This window comes from Apiospora hydei (assembly GCF_038363865.1).
Source record: "Apiospora hydei strain CBS 114990 chromosome Unknown utg000005l_segment0_segment0, whole genome shotgun sequence".
Classification (NCBI taxonomy): domain Eukaryota; kingdom Fungi; phylum Ascomycota; class Sordariomycetes; order Amphisphaeriales; family Apiosporaceae; genus Apiospora; species Apiospora hydei.
In genome coordinates, this window is record NW_027117364.1 from 4,113,185 (window position 1) to 4,135,024 (window position 21,840).

General features: G+C 51.2%; 10 protein-coding genes across 10 annotated transcripts; 4 read left to right on the forward strand and 6 right to left on the reverse strand.

The window, feature by feature from the left end:
• Positions 1-3,268: 3,268 nt before the first annotated feature.
• On the reverse strand, positions 3,269-3,977 carry PG997_006759 (uncharacterized protein; the record flags this gene model as incomplete). The annotated part of the gene is made up of 3 exons (XM_066811074.1): positions 3,269-3,436; positions 3,677-3,859; positions 3,963-3,977. The coding sequence occupies 3 exons, from the start codon at positions 3,975-3,977 to the stop codon at positions 3,269-3,271; spliced, it is 366 nt and encodes a 121-aa protein (XP_066669997.1).
• Positions 3,978-5,237: 1,260 nt separating this feature from the next.
• Positions 5,238-6,386, forward strand: PG997_006760 (uncharacterized protein; the record flags this gene model as incomplete). Its single annotated transcript, XM_066811075.1, has 1 exon — positions 5,238-6,386. One exon carries the CDS (start codon positions 5,238-5,240, stop codon positions 6,384-6,386), a length of 1,149 nt encoding a protein of 382 aa, XP_066669998.1.
• Positions 6,387-7,047: 661 nt separating this feature from the next.
• On the forward strand, positions 7,048-7,515 carry PG997_006761 (uncharacterized protein; the record flags this gene model as incomplete). Its single annotated transcript, XM_066811076.1, has 1 exon — positions 7,048-7,515. The coding sequence occupies one exon, from the start codon at positions 7,048-7,050 to the stop codon at positions 7,513-7,515; it is 468 nt and encodes a 155-aa protein (XP_066669999.1).
• Positions 7,516-8,278: 763 nt separating this feature from the next.
• On the reverse strand, positions 8,279-9,324 carry PG997_006762 (uncharacterized protein; the record flags this gene model as incomplete). The annotated part of the gene is made up of 3 exons (XM_066811077.1): positions 8,279-8,667; positions 8,969-9,129; positions 9,170-9,324. 3 exons carry the CDS (start codon positions 9,322-9,324, stop codon positions 8,279-8,281), a joined length of 705 nt encoding a protein of 234 aa, XP_066670000.1.
• Positions 9,325-10,361: 1,037 nt separating this feature from the next.
• On the reverse strand, positions 10,362-11,845 carry PG997_006763 (Alpha/Beta hydrolase protein; the record flags this gene model as incomplete). Its single annotated transcript, XM_066811078.1, has 2 exons — positions 10,362-11,301; positions 11,343-11,845. 2 exons carry the CDS (start codon positions 11,843-11,845, stop codon positions 10,362-10,364), a joined length of 1,443 nt encoding a protein of 480 aa, XP_066670001.1.
• A 629-nt stretch (positions 11,846-12,474) lies between these two features.
• PG997_006764 (uncharacterized protein) lies at positions 12,475-13,898 on the reverse strand (the record flags this gene model as incomplete). The annotated part of the gene is made up of 2 exons (XM_066811079.1): positions 12,475-12,921; positions 12,945-13,898. 2 exons carry the CDS (start codon positions 13,896-13,898, stop codon positions 12,475-12,477), a joined length of 1,401 nt encoding a protein of 466 aa, XP_066670002.1.
• Positions 13,899-14,461: 563 nt separating this feature from the next.
• Positions 14,462-15,063, reverse strand: PG997_006765 (PEBP-like protein; the record flags this gene model as incomplete). The annotated part of the gene is made up of 2 exons (XM_066811080.1): positions 14,462-14,874; positions 14,940-15,063. 2 exons carry the CDS (start codon positions 15,061-15,063, stop codon positions 14,462-14,464), a joined length of 537 nt encoding a protein of 178 aa, XP_066670003.1.
• A 1,956-nt stretch (positions 15,064-17,019) lies between these two features.
• Positions 17,020-17,294, forward strand: PG997_006766 (glucose-repressible protein grg1 domain-containing protein; the record flags this gene model as incomplete). The annotated part of the gene is made up of 2 exons (XM_066811081.1): positions 17,020-17,068; positions 17,128-17,294. The coding sequence occupies 2 exons, from the start codon at positions 17,020-17,022 to the stop codon at positions 17,292-17,294; spliced, it is 216 nt and encodes a 71-aa protein (XP_066670004.1).
• Positions 17,295-18,006: 712 nt separating this feature from the next.
• Positions 18,007-18,734, reverse strand: PG997_006767 (uncharacterized protein; the record flags this gene model as incomplete). Its single annotated transcript, XM_066811082.1, is given in 3 exon segments — positions 18,007-18,249; positions 18,264-18,356; positions 18,480-18,734. 3 exon segments carry the CDS (start codon positions 18,732-18,734, stop codon positions 18,007-18,009), a joined length of 591 nt encoding a protein of 196 aa, XP_066670005.1.
• Positions 18,735-19,953: 1,219 nt separating this feature from the next.
• Positions 19,954-21,367, forward strand: PG997_006768 (mitochondrial import inner membrane translocase subunit Tim54; the record flags this gene model as incomplete). The annotated part of the gene is made up of 2 exons (XM_066811083.1): positions 19,954-20,616; positions 20,702-21,367. The coding sequence occupies 2 exons, from the start codon at positions 19,954-19,956 to the stop codon at positions 21,365-21,367; spliced, it is 1,329 nt and encodes a 442-aa protein (XP_066670006.1).
• Positions 21,368-21,840: the final 473 nt, after the last annotated feature.

The following is a 21,840-nucleotide window of genomic DNA, read 5'->3' on the forward strand; positions in this document are numbered from 1 at the left end:
TAAATAAATACGCTTTAAAGGCGAATAAAGTGCTATATCGAGTGGCTAAAGCAAGTGAAATAAATAAAGAGGCATACCGAGTATAATAATATTATTATTTTAGTAGTATATTTCGAAATCGGCCGAAATATAGCTCTCGTGGCTATCGAGAATTAAGAGGCGGTAGGGACCCTTCGTATACGTTTTAGTATACTTATCGAAGTGTTTAATTTAATTTAAGCTTATTTCGTTATTAGTTTAATTATTAAAAGTCGGCTTAATTATTTAATCGCCCGGTAAATCGGTTTCGCGAGATTAATTCGCGAGGTAATATTAATTTTAAACGATTAAAAACGGCGGAATATATTAGCCTTACGAATTAATATATTTAATCGCCGTTACCTATTTTCGATTATTAAACTAAACCGATTTCGCCTTTTCACGCCGCTCGGCGTGTATTACGACGAGTGTTAACCCGATTATGCCTATTATAAAACCGGTTTCGTCGAAATTTTAAATGTTTTCGTCGACGATCCCGTATTTCGCCTTTATATTCGCGATTAACGTAAACTAAGCAGAAATAATTTTAAAATCCTCGTAAAAAACCTTTTAATAATTATATTAACGATTTATTTTAATTTTTAAGTCCGGGTTACGGTTAATAAAGCGCTTAACCTAGTGTTTATTAACGCGGTCGCCGCTACGCGCCGTAGTAAATAAATTAGCTATATTTTCCACATTAACGAAATAAAAAGGCATTCCTCGAGTATTTAAATTAATTATATACTCGCGGAGCACCTCTTTTTTAATTAGGTTTAATCGACGTTAATTATATACGATTTCGCGTCGTGGAGTTCGGCCGCGGAGTCGGTAGCTTATAGAAGATTATAGGACTCGAAAGGCCTTCGTAGTAACCCTTTAACTAATGGGTTTTAAGGGGTCTCGTGTCGCTTAAATCGTTAAAACGATTCGATGTTTTAATAACTCGTTAAGTATTATTATTATAAAAATAAAACGCGTTAAAGTTTAATTAATATAATTAATTAAAAAAATAATATAAGAGGTAATATAATTCGCTTAATAATAAACCACGTTAACGTAGTTTACCACTACGCGACGCATATTACTTAGCGACGTATTTTTTTATTTTTCGACCTTTTTATATAAATTAATTTAATTATAACGCTTAAAATTAATTAAAACTACTCGCTATCCGATTTTTCGCTTAATTTTATATCTTTTTTATATATTCGCGTATTGTGACCTGTTTCGCCGCAAATATTACAGCGCTTTTTACCGGTCGCCCTCCGCTTCGACGAACCCCTATTTTTACCTTTATCGGGCGCTGAACGCTTCCCTTTGTTTTTTCGTTCTGTAGCTGCTGAGATTCCTTAATAATAAGGGCTTTTTTAAGCTGGACTCGCGATTTTTTAATTCTCCGGCGCTTAAAAAGTGTTAAATTAGTCTCCTTTAATATATATATTTTATTACGTATAAAGGTTATTTTATAGGCTATTTTAATTATACCCTTTACTATTTAATTTACCGTATTTAAAATCGGCGTCGGAGAGCTTTTTTAATAGGTAAATACCCTTTTTTAATATAAGTAGAGTGTTTAATTATTTATTAAGGGTTAAACGGCGTTTAAAGGTCGTAGGTATTAGCCGTCCCCGAATAGGATAGGTTAAATATAAACGTTCGGAGATATATATTTAACTTATTAATTACCTCGTCGGGATTATAAGGGACTAAATTAAAAACGTTAAATCTAAATTTAATATTATTTTCCGTAAAAACAGCGAAATGCGCGGCCTTAAAAGCGATAAAAAACTCGAGCTTCGTAATATAGTTTATCGAGGCTTTAATAAACAGCTCGATTTCCTTTAAATAAACACGCTTTAAAACCGAATAAAGTACTATATCGAGTAGTTAAAATAGGTAAAATAAATAAAGAGGTATACCGAGTGTAATAATATTATTATTTTAATAGTATACCTCGAATTCGGCCGAAATATAGCTTTCGTGGCTGTCGATAATTAAGAGGCGGTGGGAACTTTTTATTTACGTTTTAATGTGTTTATCGAAGTGTTTAATCTAGTTTAAGCTTATTTCGTTATTAGTTTAATTATTAAAAATCGGCTTAATTACCTAGTCGCCCGGTAAATCGGTTTCGCGGGACTAGTTCGCGAGGTGATATTAACTTTAAACGATTAAAAACGGCGGAATACACTAGCCTTACGAATTAATATATTTAATCGCCGTTGTTTATTTTTAATTATTAATCTAAACCGACTTTACTTTTTTACGCCGCTTAGCGCGTATTACGACGAGTATTAATTTAATTATATTTATTATAAAGCCGGTTTCGTCGAAATTTTAAATATTTTCGTTAACGATCTCGTATTTCGCCTTTATATTCGCGACTAGCGTAAACCAGCCGGAAATAACTTTAAAATCCTCGTAAAGAGCCTTTTAATAATCGTACCGACGATTTATTTTAATTTTTAGGTCCGGGTTGCGGTCGATAAAGCGCCTGACCCAGTGCTTGCCGACGCGGTCGCCGCCGCGCGACGCGGTGAGGAAATTAGCTATATTTTTTACATTAGCGAAATCGGGAGGCATCCTTTAAATATTTAGATTAATTATATACTTACGAAGTACCTCTTTTTTAATTAAATTTAGTTTACGTTGTTTCGGTCGGATTTCGCGTTTTAAAGTTCGGCTGTAAATTCGATAATGTAAAATTAATTCGAGTATATTATAAACTTTTACTACTACTCTTTAGTTTATTTAATTCGCTCCGTTTTATATCGCTTAAATTATTAAAACTATTCGATCTTTTTTAAAATTAATTAAACATTATAATTATAAAAAATATTACGCGTTAAAGTTTAATTATATTAAAATTAAATTTAAGTGCGTCGCTAAGTGATATGCGTCGCGTAGTAGTAAACCACGTTACTCGGTTTTAAGTTATTTATTTCTATTAGCCTACGCTAGTATAAGTCGAAAAATAAAAGAATAAAAAAGTCAAAAAAAAAATCCGCACGGATTGACCACATGTATTCAGGGACAACAAAAAGACTTGAGGTGGTTATACGGTAAGTTCAGGGGAAGCATATCCATCCTCTGGGATCTCCCTCAAGTGTATCCCAGTTAAAGCTCTATTGCTGTTATTTATATCAACCAAGCACGTCAGTGTATATTTCTCGATCTAACGAGGAAGGCGGTAGATCGCCATATCCTTAGTCCCCCGGCCCGCAAATAACCATCGGTGTGCAGCACCTGTTCAGCTCACGTTGCGTCTGGCAGCGACCTTGTAGGGTTTACACTTGGTGGCCTTGTTGTCGAAGCCGCGCAGATAGTCGTTGACGTTGACATGGCGCGACCCAGTCTTGCTGTCTACATCTCTGCGTTGGCACCGCATGGTATGGTCGCCGTTGTCGATCTTACAGCCCTAAAAGTGGTCACCGAAGTTGCCATTTTAGGGTAAAGATTTGACAGATGGCGGGCGGTCGAAAGAAAAGATATAGAGAGGGAAAGAAAATACAGGGCTATAAGTGTAACAACAACTCGTCTTTCGTGTGGATCACATCATTGTCGTTGAGATCATAGCAATGGTTCACGGTCAGCACACTGCAGATCCAGGGGGTTCCAATAGGAGGCACAATGTGGTTGGCCTGGAGGGCCCCCTTACATTCATGGAGGCTGATGTACAGGACTTGGACCAGTCACCGCCGCCGCGCGTCGAGGTGCCGAGGGCGGCACAGGTAAGGAAAAGGGTGACGAGGAATTGTAACAGGGTGTTGGTTGTGCTCGGGATGTCGGCATTGCTGTTGCGAATCTCGGGACTAAGTTGTGTCGTTAATGGCGAGACGGTCTGCTGTGGTAGATAGAGATCATATTGCCATTAACATAGAATATGAGGGAGCCATTTAGTTCAAAAAGATTTCGGGCACTGGATGCTTGCCTGTGTTAAGTACTTTGCCTGACCCCATGTATGTGACGAGCAACAATCGACAAGGCACCAGCAATGGATCGAACCCGTAGAGTGTTCTCGGAGGGATACACACAATATTAGATGAAGCCATCACACTGAGTATCTCTTTCGTAGATGTTTTGATAATTTTGATGTGTGGGGTTTATGCTCATTTGCTCTATCTGTGTGGCAAATATGCCCATTACTTCTCGCACCATGTCAAACTCAACAACAGCCCTACAGTTACGTTAACAGTGCATCGGTTTCAAAGTACCCGTATCTTCTAGAAGGAAGATGTCCCAGTTTGTAGGAATTACAGCGGTGGAAGGCATCGTCATTGTACATTGGACTGGGTAACAAAATGCACTCCAGGGGCCGAGAGCTGATACGGGAAGTTTCAGGGGAAGACCAATAGTGACCTGGGAGTAAGATAGAAATTACCGAGGAGAAAGTCAACTGGGCTATGGATATAGAGGCCTGGTGGCTGCGGTGGGATGTTCAAGGTGTTCAGGAGGGTCTGGCAGGACAATTTTGCATCCCCCAGTGCGCCCGAGAAGCTTGAACCTGCATGGAAGCGCCGCGTGGAGGGGAACACGAACAATTATATTCGTTCTGCCAATGCCATGGGGTACAAACCGGCTCGCGGGCACCGGACGCTGGTAGAATTGATGTAAGACAAGGTCGCTGCAATACGAAACAAGCCACGATGTCTCGCCCCGCACTCCCTCTTTATTTTCCTGGCAGGCTGGCGGTTTTCGGGGTTTCGGTAGAGGCTGATGATGGTATGTCTCTACCGGCTGGCGCGTAACAAGATGGTCTTGCCTGGCCTTTCATTTCGCGTTAGGTCAGGTTGAATCCGTTTGGGGGAGTGTTGAGAGACTGAAAGCCGCCAGCAGTATGTTGAGCATTTGAAAATTGAAAACCCAATCTGAGCATTCTACCATTGCAATAATAACATCATTTCAACGTGTGTTACAAGTACTTGCAACTAAAAAGAAGTATTGTCAACCTTGGGTAGTCTGCACAGTCGCGGAGACAAAGTGCTCCAAATATCACAAAGGAAGCAACAAGCTTCGCTGGCAGCCAGTCACTTGTCCAACGTACCTACCTAATACACCCCCACACAGATACAACATTGAATAGTCCTTCCAGTCTTGTGAGGAAAGCTTCGGGTGAGTCATCGTTATCCAATTCAATGCCAAATTGAAGTTGATCTCAGTGTTGAGAAAGAAGCCCATCCTGCACATGCCCAAGTCAATTCCATCGGCCGCCAATCGCAATGGCATTCCCCAATTTCAGCAACCTTCCCAAGAAGGTTCGCTACCAGATCTGGGAATACACCATCCAGGACCATGTTAATATGATCGGGTCCTGTATCGACGCGTCGAAATCGCTCTGCAAAGACACAGGCATCAACGAGATCTTCGATTATCCTTTGAGTCATATCATCTTCTTTCGAGCCATCCCGATGCTTGAGCTGAAGGGTGGTGACGAGCGAAAGCAGTTCATACTCAAGCATCGAGCCGTCAGAGAGTGCAAGGCGACTCGAAGCGTGACCCTAACTGCACCTGGCCACGAGAATCAGCGCAAGAAGGTGCCCTCTTGGACGGAGGGCCACGCAACCGTCTTTCGTGGGGGTACGAAGTTCTGGCGGATCAGCCAAGAGGCCTTGAAGATATGGAACCGTTACATCAGAAGCAACTTGAGTCCGATTTACGGACGCGTGCCCCTCAGCATCCAGGTCGGGACGCACAAGGTCAAGCTGCTCATCAACCAAGGCCATGACCTGGTCTGCATCCGGCCAGACATGAGCAAGAAATGGAGCTACGACAGCAGCTTCGCGGACATCATCAAGTTCCTCTCGCCTCCAACGGTGGACGCCGCTAGGCACCTGGCGTTTGAGTACGAGCCAGACCTGCACGGCAAGATCTTCGAAGCAAAGATAGCCCGGGCGCCGCCGCGCTGGGACACGTGGCTCGAGTTCTTCGGCGGCAAGATCCTGCACGCGTTCTGCCGCAACCGCGGCGCGCTGCTGTCCGGGAACGAAGTCTCGGGGCGGTGGCTGCAGGAGGAGTGCACCTTCTACCTGTTGTGCAACAGCGTGACCACCATATTCTACAGGGACAAGACCCACGACGTCTACTTCTTCGCCAAGGGGAAGGCGTACCAGGTACAAGGGGAGGACCAGCCGCCGCTGGACGGAATCAGGAAGGCGACCCTAGAAGAGGAATTCGGGCCTACCAGCGAGTGGCCAAAGAAGGGGATCAAGCCGCGCCTCGCGTGCCGGTTGCTGATGTTGTGGCCGACAAGGGAGATGGCACCGCCGCGGCAGAAGCGAGGGAATCCAAAACTCGGCATGTTAGATTACCAGCGGCGCTGGTTCAATCACCCGGAGCAACTAATTTCCATGTTTCCTGATGAGATGTAGAATGACCGGATTTGGGGGTGAAACTGATGGGGTTGACATTGTCAACCTTGCTGGGACGACTCGGGCCTGACAACACGAATGAACACATGAACAATTGAATAACGACTTATGCCAGTGCTATTATTCGATTTGATGACCGTTATTGTATCTGATATTTGAACGTGAAGTAATTACAGATGGACAGACGTGTTGGTTGACTGTTGGTGTGTGCTTTTCCAGCACACCCACCCCGCCAGCGGATCAGTGTACTGGCGGCCAATAGCGCATCGACCTCCCTACAACACCCCCAGGCCCAGCGCTGTAGCTGCTACGTCATAAGGCCCAGATCTCGATAACACGCAAGCAACGCGACGGGGGGCCCAGTTTCATCATGCGCTCCCCCGTCCCCCGTCGCGAAAAGAAGAACACAAACAATATCAATCAGGTTTTTCGCAAAGGAGAATTTACTGATTGTAATTTCCTATTATTCCATAAACCGCTTCTCTTCCTGCCTATACCTTTATTTCAGTTTCTTTTCATCTTCATATTACAAAAGTAAAAGTACCAAACGTGACGCCAAAATCCCATCGCATCTACTCCCGAAACCCCCAAACCCCACTACAGCACCATTAAGCTTCAGCGCCGCGCAGCACCTTTTACATACAGTAACCTCCCCTAAAAAATGGCCTCCACCCGCTCCACGACAGGCAACTCCAAGCCCCGCGTCCACTCCGCCGTCTCGACGACCCCCGAGCGCAAGCGCCAGAACAACAAGACCTCTACCACCACCAAGACCACCACCACGACGAAGCGTAGCGGCGGCGGCGTGACCAAGTCTGGCGCCGCGTCGCGCGCCCAACACCCACCACAAGCGCAAGCCGCACCTCGGCGACAAGATCGAGGGCGCCGCCGACAAGGTCGTCGGCACCGTCACCCGCAAGCCCGGCAAGAAGGCCGCCGGCACCAAGAAGATGCGCGGCACCGACGGCAAGAACAGCCGGTCGACGCGGAAGAGCGTCTAAACAAGGGATATCCCGTCACACCTATATCACACTACACGGGCCTCAATTTCACCGACATGCCTGTGGAAAACTACATCCTGCATCCTTTCAACTTGCTGTTGATCTACATTGTACTTTACCGGATATAGTAGAGGGCAAAGGTCTCTCTATTTCCGTTTCATCGCGGCTTGGCGCGCGGCATGTTGTCTCTCGCCACCGGCACCGCTGTATTTGTCGCTTCCTTTTACCCATACTTATGATGATGAGTGATGAAGCCATGACGGACAGCACGGCACAGGAATCGGCAAAAGTGTGTTCAGAGGAGTAAAGCCGGGCGAATGGAAGGCACAGTCTTCTTGAGCAGTGCAAACAGCGAACATTACATTTGGTTGTTTGGATTTCATGTATCTATTTTTGCAACTTGGCAGTGGGTTAGAAGCGTCGTACCTTTTTCGACTAGCGAGCAATGTCCAAATCATTTCAAACCATTTCCCTCAAGCACGACGATAAAGCAGAGTGCCCAATTACTTCATAAGCAATATTTCATATTATTAAGTATATATAAGTGGTAGCCTATGTATAGAGTAGTGAACGACTGGTAATCTCAACCACCAAAACACCCCTTTCCGCACCCCCTCATCTCCACCATAGCGTGTGGCAGAAATTGATTGGATGCTTCCCAAAGGGGCTCTTGAATGACCGAAGATGTAATATGTAAATGAGACACATGGCGTGAGTTTGTGACAAGAACTTTTTCCCGAGGCAGCCGAAGGGTGGATTAAAAGAACAAGGGGCTCATATATGGAGGTTGTAAGGGTAATAACACGGCGACAGGGGGAACTTGAGGCTCTCGCCAAGGCGCGTTGGGGTATATATAATAGTGTGGATTTGTTCATGTGATGTTGTATTTCTTTACGCCACCGTGATGTTTCTCGCCACCCGCAACATCCGCGCGTTGTTGGATGAGCCGTACGTTTGCGTTGGGGCAGGAGCGGGCGAGGCCTCCGTGGTCGTGGTCTGCACGGGAGACACCTCAGACGTCCCTGAGGGCTGTTGCGCACCATACGTGGACTTGACCGGAGCGGGAGTCTCGGTGGTCACGGGGGCAGGGGCGGGGGTGGTTTCGGGGGAGGCGGTCTCGGGTGATGCAGCACTGGTCCCGACAGGGGTGGTTTCAGGAGCTGGGGTTGTCGCGGGTGCAGCGGCGCTGCTCTCGTGGCTCTTGGCCGATTGCTCGGCGGGCGGCTTGGTCTCCGGAGATGCGGCACTGGTCGCGGCAGGGGTGGTTTCGGGGATGCAGTCTGGGGCGATGCAGCACTAGTCTCGGCAGGAGGAGGGGAGGCAGTTTCCGGGGCCGCAGAGCTAGACTCGTGACTCTTCGCGCTTTGCTCGGCGGGTGGTTTTGTCTCCGGGCGACGCGGCGCTGGTCTCGGCGGGAGGGGGCGTAGTCTCCGGAGCGGCGGCGCTGACACTGGACTCGTGGCTCTTTGCCGACTGCTCAGCAGGCGGTTTGGTCTCGGGTGACGCAGCACTAGTCTCGGCGGGGGGGAGGAGTCGTCTCAGGAGCAGCGGCGCTAACGCTAGACTCGTGGCTCTTCGCACTCGCCTCGGCAGGCGGCTTGGTGGTCTCGGGCGACGCGGCGCTGGTCCCGGCGGGAGGAGGAGTAGTCTCCGAAGCGGCGGAGGCGGCGGAGGAGGCAGCGCTAGACTCGTGGCTCTTGGCCGACTGCGCGGCAGGCGGCTTGGTTTCGGGCGAGGCCGCACTGGTCCCCGTGGGAGGAGGAGGTAGTGGCCTCCGCTGACGCGGCACTGGACTCGTGGCTCTTGGCCGACGCCTCGGCAGGTGGCTTGTCCTGCCGGGCCATCAGGTTCAAGGCCGCGGTCTCATTCCGGGGGATGACGACGCCTATGCTACCTACGGTGAGGAGCAGGAGGACGTTGGCGGTGCTGACACGCATTGCTGTCGTTTCCGTCTTTGGGATGTTTGGTCAAAGTGACAGTCAGTGTTGAGATAAGGGGGGGACTAGATAGATGTTGCAGAGGATTGTCTGATGGGGATGATGAAGGATACAGAAAAAGCTGGATATTGATCCGGCATTTCCCAACATCTTATATCCAACATGGTGGCGAGTTGGAGTTGTCACGTAATCGTTAGAGGTAGCTGTCCGACGTACAGCATTCCCAGCAAGTGTGCCTTGTGCTAGAAGCTGTTAGCGTAGATATGTGACGAAATCTCATCGATGCGGCACGCTCTAACATGGAGGAGGTCGCCCCGTATCCAATTGTTGCGCAAGATGCCCTGCGAACTGTTAGCCGGGACGGGCCACCACGGTAACGGGCGGGTTTCTCGGGAGTGCCAAGCTTAATGATGAAGGGGAACTCTAATACCCGCACCTCACACGTCGTCGGATCATAATCGAATACTGCATCGCGATGCAATCCTTCTCGAGACCCAGTGTAAAAGCCTGTTAGTGAAGGGTACGAGTCGTGAATACCGTTGCCATATTGTCCGTTTTGCAAATCTCCATGATACTAGTTGATGGAATTGTTCATGAATGCTTCGTGCTAGACGACGCGACAACTCTAAATTGTTACTGTACCCCTCGAACATCACACTCTGACGATTCAATGATGTGACTGGTCGTTAACATGATCCCACAGTACGATGCGACATACGGGTTTGCGTGCATTACCTCAAGATCCCAAGCCGTTTCGCGATGATCAATGTTGTCACTGGCGCCACAGCCCCCTGCTGGTTGGATTTGGGCCTCGGAAATTGGGTATGATGTTTGAGGTTCTATTCTGTTATTACCGCTAGTCTTGTCTTCTTGGTAAATCTGCTAGCAGTCATGCTGCCGTAACGAAAACTCAGTCGTGTGCTTTGAGTCCCCATGAAAGAGCAAGTGGGCGGTTGTCCCATTCGGCCCCTGCTCAGACCAGCGGCTTCTTGTTGAGCCAAGCGCTGAACATGTTGATAGCGTGCTTCGGCCCCTGCTCAGACCAGCGGCTTCTTGTTGAGCCAAGCGCTGAACATGTTGATAGCGTGCTTCGGCTTGTCGAACGGCACCATGTGTCCGGCACCGTTGATGCGTACGTAGCGTAGCATGCCACTTTCCCACCAAAGGCCGCCCTCCCATACTTGCTTGTTGTTCTCTTGCTGGTATCGGAAATCTGCCAGGCCCTTCCAAGGCAACGAACCGAAGACACGCTCGTTGCCGACGAAGTTGCAAATCCAATCATAAGTGCCGACATAGATGAGCACACGAATATCAGAGTGCAACAGTCTTGCCACGAACGGTCGTGTGTCGATAAGTCCGTCATTCACTCTTCGGAACTCGTCTCCCACCTTGTCGCTGCAGGCCTCGAACTTGGGGGTGTCTGGGTTGACACCGAATGCCTTGCGAACGTTGTCACGTCGCAAGAACGTCGTGATGGACTTCATGATGGGGTAGCACAGCGGGCCCACGCAGGGCTTGGAAACATCATAGAAGTTTCTGCCCGAGTGGAAATAAGGGTTCTGGAGCTCCGAGCCACAGAAATCATAGGCGCCCTTGCACACAATAGGGTCTGGGTAGTCTTCGCATGCTTTCATCAAGTATTCGCATCGTGGAACGGAAGCTGCCATTTTCTTGCAAGGGCCATCTTTGAGGATGGGGCCAATGCCTGTGACATTGGTGCACGAGATATCGTAGGATGATGAGGCCTGCACCGTGTCGGCAAAGATGCCATTTCCAATCAGGACCGACTCCAGAGGGATTTGAAGCTCGGGAGGGGAGATCTTGTTCATGTCGTTGATGTGGCTGGCAAAGACGGGGATGTAGTGGCCGCCGTAACTTTCGCCGGCAATCGAGAACGGAAGCGACCGGGAGTCGGGGAACGCCTTGTACCATAGTTGCATGAAGGCGTAGATGTCCTCGCTGGCAGCAAAGGTCCCTCTGGCGTGCTCAGAGCTGTTATCGGAGTAGGAGAAGCCCACACCAATTGGCTGGTCCAAGAAAAGACGTTGGCGGCATTGATCCAGCTGTCCTTGTTCTCGTGTGCCGACTCTCCTCCGTCGTCGATGGCACAGGGGCCCAGCTCCATGAGCAGGCCGGTCATGCTGGAGCAGCCTGGGCCGCCATTGATCCACATAACCAACGGGTCATCCTTGGGACTGGCTCGGGATTCGAAGTAGGCAAAGTAGAAGTGCTTGCTGCCCGAGTTGAGATATCCGGTGTATCCATTCGTGGCACCCGGGCACACGTCCAGGATATTGGGCGTTTTGTCATCGCTACTGGATGTTGTGGCGTCGTCGACAGAGTGCGCAGTGAAGCTCAAGCTATGGTGGGGATGAGCTTCGTGGGTGACGACCTTAGCGCCAGCCATGGAGTCGTCGGCTGCAGCCAACAGCGGCGCCTGCTGCTGCTGCTCTCCCTGGGCGAAGATGGCGCCGATGACGCCGGGCGCGCATAAGGCCGCGGTAAATGCACGCAGCATCATCTTGCTAAGTCTATGCCAATCCTAATGATGCAACTAGATAAACGTTTTGATAAATGATAGATCTTGAAGTTGTTGATGGAATGGGATGGGCTGCATGCTGTTTCAAGGGACGGGTTCAAGTACCTACCTGGAACAGGCCAGGGCCCACCCATCCTTATCGCAGCTGCTACTATCGGCTGTATCCATAGATATGCCTTTATGCGATCAACAGGCCCCGGCGACGCGCAATAGCGCTACTCGCTTGGTGAATACATTGCCCCTGAAAGGTTCGGGCATTCTGCGGTCAATGTTCAATAAAAGGAGCAATCGCTCAGGTCATGATGAACAATTTATGTTCAATATTTGGAACATATCATTTTTATGAGGCCATTCATAAGATCTCTCTTGGCCTTTTCGCTTTATCTGAATGGCATACTAATATGTTCCTCCTCGGAGGCAGCAGCGGCTACAGGCTAGTTCACCACTCGATATCTCCAACACAAATGTGTAAAATTGTAGTGTACTTGCAGCGATTAAGACTATGTACCAAATAATTGCTATTGAAATGTTACAGTGCATGATAGCTACTGTTTGAGCGGAGACGGCTACCAAGCTACACACTTGGCATGAAGATGGGAAATGCTGCTCCTTCATGCAGGCTCGCCTTGATCTATGGCCTTTCCGTTTTCCTTGATCTTCTTGCCCGTCGCATCGTACACCGCTTCGCTGAACGCCTCGAAGTCGTTCTCGTCCTGCATGTCCTTCTCTACCTGCTGGATGCCCTTCAGCACTCCTTGTCCTACCTTTGGCCAGGAAGGTGGGAGCGAGTCTTCCGAGCCCTCCCTCCTCGCCTGTTCCGAATTGATCTGGTTTTTATTCTGCGCCGCCCCGAAGGCCACAGGTCCACCTCCTCCGTTGGGTAATAATGGGGCGGGCCCAGCCATCCCACGTTTGACGCCCTGAACCGCTGGGAAGATGGGGAGGTCGGGGTGTAGCTCGAGGGCGTACATGACCATATTGACGAGTTGAGCAGGTTGTAAACTGGAAAGATGGTTTCGTTTCTGTGACGCGTCGCGTAAGCCAGTCTTCTTCCGCAACTATGTAGTACGACCCTACTCACCTGCTCGGCACTCTTGTTTGCCCAACTGACTCCTTTGAACCCGTTCACCGACTTTTTCTTCGCCAACTGCTTCTCCTTCTTCGCGCTGCAGCCCCGACAGAACCACGATCGACTCTCGTCGCTAACGAATTCATCGTCGATATAGGGGTCGTGGCAGAGCTGGTGCCAGCAGACGTTGCAGCCGTCGCAGAAGACGATCTGGTTCGAGGCCGGGCTCAGACCACGAGTACAGACCTTGCAAAGGGCCTGTTCGGGCGTGCGCTTGCCGTAGTGCTTCTTCTTCGATGCCGCTGCCGCCTGCGCCGGGGTAAATTGGGTCGGTTTCTGTACCTGGCGGCCGGACTTGGTCATAGTAAGTACGGCCGGATCCGGAGGCGCGCCGTCGTCCTCCATGTCGGACAGCTCGCTGAGGCTTGAGGAATCGTCTTCTTCGCCCTTTTCGCCCTTCACCTTCTTGCGCTTGCCTCCCTTCTGGGCTTTGCCTCGCTTGTTGGCGCCTTTGGGAGTTGGTGCAGGTTTTGAGGTGTTTCCAGATGGTGGTCTCGAAGCGGCGGTGCTGTGTGAGTAAAGACTGGGTGTAGGCGCAGGCGCTGGAGATGCTGATGATGATGGCATGGGTAATGTGAGAGTGGTGTTCATGCTCATAACGAGACGTCGCTTCGCGTCCTCGTAGGTAGACTGGCTGACACCCGCGGCTGAAGCAGGCGAGACGGCGTTGTTGAAGCTGGTCGGTTCTCCTCGGATCCGCTTAAGAATCATCTCTGTAGCCGCAGAAAATTGAGGGGTGTAAGGCATCCGGGGCTGCGAGTTGGATGCACTCATAAGCTCCCTTGGTGCGCTTCCTGAGGCACTGCTCTCGGCCTTCGGCGTGCCTGCCAGATTGAAATCCTCAAGCTTCAATGACATCGCACCGCCAACCTGCGGCTTCTTTCCCTCCACCTTATTCTCCTCCATGGTATGTGATATATAGTCCTACACAGCCCGAGGCGGGTACAAGCGCAACTACTGTCCTGGCGTGATAATTGTTGCTTGCCGAGTAGACCTATTCGTTGGTGTTAATAAGGATAGCAACATTGAATGCATCCATCACAGGCAATTGGGGTACTCACAACCACACTACACCATTGTCACGATAGCTGAGCACTGGCAATACGTTATACATTTGTTTTCGTAATACTGTCAAGGCAATTGGCCATCCCAAGGTGAATTGCACGATTGATTGAGGTCGATTGTGGCCTTCACGTGACTTACACGTGATCCCCCTCATTTCGTTGGGTTAGCGTGTCAGGTCATGGCAAAACTGCAGGTGCAGGGGAGCTATCACGAACTCAAACCGAAAGAAGCACCTTCCGTTTTTATTAACTGATGCACGTTTTCTCAGGGGTAACAGAGCAATTGTGGTCAATCTTTTCTTACACCCAGGTATGCTTTAGGTAGGAAGGTATTGATCTCGTATTCCAGACGATATCAATCTAGTAACTTCAATTATCATTCTTGTTTCAGTGCAAGTCTCCCTCCTAATTGCTGGTGAAGTAGTTCAGCGCCAGCACCTCCCCCAACCCAACCTTGGCCGCCCAATCGTCCAAGCTGAACCACATGCGCGGCTTGACCCCTACCTCCTTGCCCTTCGCCGGCGCGTGGGCCATGGCATCGAAGCCCGCCGGCTGTTCGTACAAGAAGAAGACGTAGCGATGCGGCGCGGCGCCCGGCGGAGGCGCGGGTCCGATGTAGTTTACCACGGGTGGCTCGGTCCACTCCAGTTTCCCGGGCGGCGACGTGGAGGAGAGCTTCACGCCCGACTGACTCCAGTGCCAGATGGGGCCGAGGATGGGCAGCGACTTGAAGGGGGCGTCGAGGTCCAGGCACATGATGAGGTACGTCTTGTCCGGAGAGGCGGCTGGGTACATGATCTCCGGCGGCGAATGTGCATCTTACATCTCGTGTCAGTCTATCGCTCTCATCAATCACGGTGGAGCTGGAGTCTTGTGTGTATACCTGCTCTTGGGATATACGTCCCGGGTTCGACTCCCGTGTGCTTGCCTACTGTGAGTCCAAGCGTTTTAGATGTGTCGCTTTTCAAGGCAGCCAACGCCTCGTCCGCACTCTTGTTCGCAGGCATCGTGGCTCAGTCTGCCCTATCTTCCAAATTCAAGGTGAATATTAGCTGTGAAGAGGAGATCACATCTACGTTTCGCCCCCGCATGGGATCTTGACCAGGTCTATATCATTTTAATTGATTGCCTTTTTCTCATAGCCGTTCCGCTTCCGATGCGGAGATATGGAGATATGCCATTAAGGCCGGCCGACTGTCGAGGTGGCTAACACGACACAACCTATCTCATTCCCACCATTCTTGAAGTCACTCTCAAGAAGTGGTCATCTCAGAACAGCTTCTACGTAGTCAACATATTATCCAGAAGGAGGGCTATAGAATGATACACACCAAAGGCGGTCAATACGGGCCATGAGTGGGGAATACACTGATTGTAACTCCAGTCTGGCTATCATTGGAATGCCACATGCAGAAATGCGTGCGTGTGGTAGGATACATAATTTTACATACTCACGCAGCCCAGGTGATCATTGGTGTTGTTAGACTACATGATGAACGATGCATGGTCATCATCGCATCCATTGACAACAACCTGTCCAGACAAAGGCGGTTGAATCCAATGCCAATTACGTACCTCGGCTAAAGGCGGGATGATGTTATCGTAGAGGCCATGCGTCCTACCAATCACCGGCGCCATCGTCATGACGTCACTGCCCCTTATTCTTTGGAAGTCCAGAACTCGCTCACGGAACTTTGGGGGCCTGGCTAAGACCATGAAGTCAGCGCTAGAGGCTCCGCCCATGAGCCGTCACTTGAGCCATTCCATCAATTGGCATTGTCTGCTGCTATGGCACAGGCTGCTTGGACTACCACTGGCCACATGCACCTGCCAATGCTGCCGCCGCAATGGACAACCCCCCAACACTCTGGTTGTTGCTCATATGCAGTTGCTCTTCTCAACGAGTCCGACCCTCCCCCAATTGCAAACGCAAAACCTTTGTAAGGTTTGGAAATGGTAATGGCCACCACGTACTTGCTGAGATCCAGCGTCCGACGATGGCCTCCGAGGAAGCATGTATGCTTCAGCATACCCTCCTTCCCCTCGAGTCCTCCGTACCTTGGTCTATTCGTAGCTTCCCAATGGTTCGTTTGGTAGTTGGAGCACTAAGGCAGAGCACGTGGCCGAGACTTGGCCGAGCCTTCGTGAGGAAAGAGGGCGCTTACATGATTCCCAGCCTAGCACTTGAGGGGTCCAAGACGGACTCCAGGCAGGGGCATCCGCACCTTTGTGAGCAGCCTGGGCTTGGAATGTAAGCGCGATGGCGTTTGGAACAGAGTGACCTCATCGATCGCGTTCCTTTGTGGGAATCGCGATTGCCATTACGCCTGTGGCGTGCCTCGGCTTCCCCATCCAGGTTGCTTTTTCCCCCACCACGTCCAGCGCGAGTGCGCCTTCTCGCGACTAGCCTCATGTAAGTTCCAGCCCAGGTGCATACCAACCGTACTATCTTCGCCCAATGGCGCGGCTTCCAGGGTCGCAACCTAGCTGCAGCTTCCTTCTTGTTGCTGCTGCTGCTTGCATCGTCGAGGTCGATTGCACCGGGCTTTGGCGTGGTCTGCCCACCCAACGCAATCGGACCTAGGCAGTCCTCGCATGTGACCATTGACCATTCAGCGTCCATCAACAAACAGACCTTTGTCCTACAGCTAGGTATATATATCGCCCTCTCCCACCATGAACCATCATATGAACATTGCTACCTCCCATCACAACGCAGCCCTCCGAGCTTCACAGTTGCACAACTCAATTCATCATCAACATCATCAAAATCTTCATTCCACACACCACCAACCAGCTGTTACTTTCCCGCATCATTCAGGCTTCGCCTTTAGCAACGACACCCCCGAGCCAGATCTCACCGTCGTAGCACTCCCAGTCGGACGTCCAGCTTCTTAAACGCCATCCTACATCCTCGTCAACACCGCCGCAACAGCCGCCAACAACAAACCCCAAACAACAACATGGATACCATTAAGAACACCGCCAACTACGTCTCCGAGACCGTCCAAGGCAAGTAGTATACCTGCCCACGTTTTCACCCAACACACTTGCTGACCATCCCATCACAGGAGCCGTCTCCACCGGTTCCAAGGAGGCCAACAAGGAGGTCGCCAAGGACGGCAACGCTAGCGTCACCACCCGTCTCTCCGCTGCCAAGGACGCCGTCGGCGACAAGGTCGACGAGCAGAAGCACAACACCTCTGCCGACGTCCATAAGGAGGCTGCTAAGCACTAAGTGCTGGCACCCAATGCCTTCTACGGGTCTCCTCACGCAACGATGCGACGTTGCATCATCACCTACCCAACTCGATACCTAACATGTCGGAAGAGTCAAGAAGACCGGTGGGCGTCCAAGATTGTTGGGACTTGTTGCGAGAGTATCAGTAGAACTGGTTTCTAGGAAGCTTAGACTTCACAGATGTCGTCTGAGACGGGGGATGCGTGGGTTTGCTTTCTCATGGTGGTGATTTGAAATTGTTAACACGCCCGTCGGCATTAGATGTTTAGATAGGATGCCGCAGACTCTCACCTAATACCACAAACTCGGATTCCTCAATCCTATTCCTTAAATGCTGTGGCCGTTTCTTTTGTGTTCTTAGTCTTGACGTTTACCAGACCGAGCCCTTCGGATCAGTGTCCCGGAGCTGTCCTATGTTTGAACAACACACTTCATACTAGTATGTCAATCTTGTCTCTCGGCTGAACTTCACGCGAAAGAGGAATGAGTATCTCTTTCAACTTCCTACGAACGTTGCGCTATTAGAAATACTACACGGTCAAGCGCTCATTTGCTACATATAGAGCTGCTCCCGTGCCCCGGCTTTGTTTCATTCATCACGGTTGCGGAAGGCAGGTAGACTTGAAATAGTATATTCATTTTCTCATTTCCTGAAAATCCATAACTACCAAGACCTCGTAACAGACGTCGTTTCCCCTTTTGATTACGTTTACATCATACCTCCCAGCACCGCCAAGCCGGCCACGGCAGCTAAGACGCCGGCACTCGTAGCCCGGACCCCGCCGTCGGCGGCGTTCTTATTGCCGTCGCTGCCCTCGGTCGAGTTCATCGACGAGCCGCCGGGCATCGACATGGACCCCTTGGACATGGTGCCGCCGAAGACCATGGCGGCGGCGCCGGCGGTGCCGTCAGTGGCGGCCGCGGCCTTTTTGTAGTCGTCGAGGGTCTTGCCCTGGGGGCGTTGACGACGCCGACCATGCCGCCCTTGCAGTGGGTCTTTTGGGTGCAGTAGAACCAGATGGGCTTGGTGTCGTTGACCATGACGGTGAAGACTTCTTCCTGTTTGATGGGAAAGGGGTGGTTAGTAAAGTGTCTCTCTCTATCGAAAAGGGGGGCCAAGTTGACCGCCCAACGACGACCTCTTTCTCACATCCGAGAAAGCTAAAAGGAAGAAACACTTACAGACTCGCTGGTGCCCGAGACGGGGACGTAGCCGGAGAAGAAGCCGGCCGTCTTGACGGGCTGGCAGGCGTTGGCGAAGTCGCCCTGGGCCACGCTGTGGTTCTTGGAGTAGAAGTGGAACTCGAGCATGTCGCCCATCTCGGCGGTGATGTTGTCGGGCTTGAAGACGAGCTGGGGGCCGCTGTCGATGCGGATGGTCTTGGCGCTGGCCAGGGCGGCGGCGGCGGCCGTGGCTAGGATCTGGAAGGACTTCATGGTGATGGGTGGGTATGTAGATATGGGATGATCTTCAGTCCAACGAAAGGGGAGTAGAGTGCTGGTTGATGGATCAGGGGTATAGAAAAACTTGCTCAGAGATGAGAGGTGTAGAAAACTTGCTCAGACTTCTGGTCTCTTATACCACTGGAATGCAGCGTTCATGGCTGCCTCCAATACACAACACAAGCAAGCGCCCAAAGCCATGGGGGCGTCAGCCATGAAGGTTGACTTTCGATAGCCTGGTGCACGGGAAGTTTCACAGTCACAGGCCGAATAGGCTCCTGGGTTGCGAAACGGCATTTCTATATCCGGTGCAGGCGGTTCTGTTGATTGGTCAATTCGGCATCGAAAAGATCAGGCAAATGCCAGCCATTGGGCGACAAAGAGGCAACTCGGCACGCACTGATCTGCCGTCTACGTCTTGGACCAGTTCCTGCATGCCGCCCCGGGGGATCTTGGGGGAGTTGGAGGGGGGGACCAAAACAAACATTGTTCCATCATGTTTGTGTTGGCATGATGGCTGCCGTCCGTATTGGCTGGAATGGCGTGTCTGGTAGTTGGGCCTGGGTGTTCCGAAAGCTCAGCTACAGGCCTGGGCTATGATCTGGTGAAACCGGGAAACAATATCACGACTCCAATAAGCTTGAACACATCCCGGCTCAATCGGCACCGGCATTGATGGCCTCCAGGGCATGGTCCTCTGCAATTTAATTGGGGAGTTTCGAGGCGAAGAAAGCCGTGGCGACCTGTTTCATTCTCCCGGGTTTCTTTTCCTCGTTTCAATTGGCAATATGGCCACTACCAATTGACCTCACCGGCAGTCTTGGCCCATTTGTCAAGAGTGCATCATGAAGTCGAGGGGTTCAGGTGTGGATGTGGGGTAGAGTTGCACTGTAAGCGCCTGGAGAAGCTTGGTATTCAGCTAGCACAGGGGGTTCCTCCAGGCCCCCACTGCGGTAGGCGATGCGCTAGAGGCTTGAGCGATGGGAGCTTCTAGGCCCTTTGGAACCCCATCAATTTGAGATAGGCGATAGGCAACTTTGCTTCCGACTTCCGTCCAAAATTTCTGGATCGTCAGCAAAGCTAGGTGATGCTCCACCAAAGAATTGCATTGCAGCCCAGTTGCAAGGATCGAACGACCAGCACATCTTCGAAACCCTGCGGTTTTACTCTCGAAGCTGTTGGAGTAGCACAGCGACCTCAGATTACTGCAACCATGGCCGACCAAAAGCCGACCACGGGCAGCACTCCTGCGCCTGGCCCCGCGGCACCAGCAGCACCTGCGCCCGCTGCCCCCGCGGCAGCACCAGCAGCCAACCCGACGCCAACACCCTCCGCAGCGTCGGCGGCGGCAGCGTACAAAGCCCCGAAGCCCAACCCGGTCTGGAAGATGATGGGCCTGCCGAACATGCCCAAGAAGCTGCCGGGGCGCAACTGGCTGATCTTCTGGGCCGTCACGGCGACCTTCAGCGGTGCCATCATCTACGACAAGCGCGAGAAGAAGCGCGCGACGGCGCGCTGGAGCAAGGCCGTCTCGCACCTCGGCAAGGAGCTGATCTCGAACCCGGCCCAGATGCCCCGCAAGCTCACCATCTACCTCGAGAGCCCGCCCTACGACGGCCTGCGCGTCGCCCAGGACCACTTCAGCGAGTACGTGAAACCCGTCCTGGCCGCGTCGGGGCTCGACTGGGAGTTTGTGCAGGGCAGGCAGCAGGGCGACGTCCGCGCCGCCGTGGCGGAGAAGATACGGCGACAGCGTAGGGATGCCGAGGGTGGGGAGATGACTATCACGAATGAGGAGGAGCTCACAAATGAGGAGATTCTTAAGGCGGTCCGGAAGCGGCACCAGACGCCCGAGTTCGAGGGTGTCAAGGGCGATGTCGTCATTGGCCGTCACACATGGAAAGAGTACATTCGCGGATTACACGAAGGCTGGCTCGGACCCCTGGTGGCGCCCCCCGGAGCCTGCCGCGATAAAACCAGACGTTCCTGCTGTCGAGGGAGAGGAGAAGACCGAGGAGGAAAAGAAGAAGGAAGAAGAAGAGAAGGCGGCCCGACCAAAGCAGCCCAAACCCTACAACACCACCGACGACTATGCGACAGCATCATTACCGATGTTCATCCCCGCCGAGTTCTCGCCCTCCGCCCCCATCCCCTTCCCTCACGTGCTCGGTTTCATGGGCACCTTCACCCGACTCGGGCGCTTCATGAACCGTCGCGCCATGGCGGACAACATCGGTCGCGAAGTCGCTGCCGTCTGTTTTGCGACCGCGCGCGAGTACCGAGAAGGCGAGAGCCTAGCCGAGTCGGAACAGGCGACCGCCCTCCAGGAAGCCGAGAAGGACTGGCACAAGGATGTGTGGAAAGCGGACGAGGCGCCGAAGGAGGGCGAGGAAGTGCCTGCCACTCCTGCCGAGAAGATCTGGCCGAAACCCGTTGTCCTGGACTCCCGTATAGCGACGCGCATGCGCCGGTTCGAGCTGCAACCCGAGGACGAGAAGGCGGCGAGAGAGATCGTCGTCCCCGAGGCGGAGATCGAGGGTGGATCAAGGGCAGTCTTCGCACTTTCTACCATTGGGCCGTATCGGACCCCGAGCCGAGACCTTGGTCTTCCCAAGAATAAGTTGTGATGAAAGTAGCATGGTGAGCTTGAGACGACGCATCGCAAAACAAGACACAACACATTCAGATCTCTGATATCAGACGGGCATGCAAATGCTCCATGTTTATAATATGTAACACTAAGATACCTCTCCTGTACTTCCGAGACTGCTTACAGCAATCAACCATGTACAACAACAGAAACACCGCCGCCGGTGCAGCAGCTACAAAGCTGACGCATCGCAACCCTAACATATAGACGGAAAATCGGTGGACATGGAAATGTTCTGATAGATGGAAGGGTATGATGAAGGAGCTTCGCAAGAGAAGCAAAGCTCAAAACGACTTCACGTATAGTCTCTGTAACTATATACAGCCACACACACAACTCCTAAATGCCAATGATACCAATGACCCTTCTCTGCTCTTGCTCTACTTGGTAGTCAAGGTTTCTGAACTGGCTTCATCGCATAGTAACTTTGAAGCACTCTTACTTCTGATC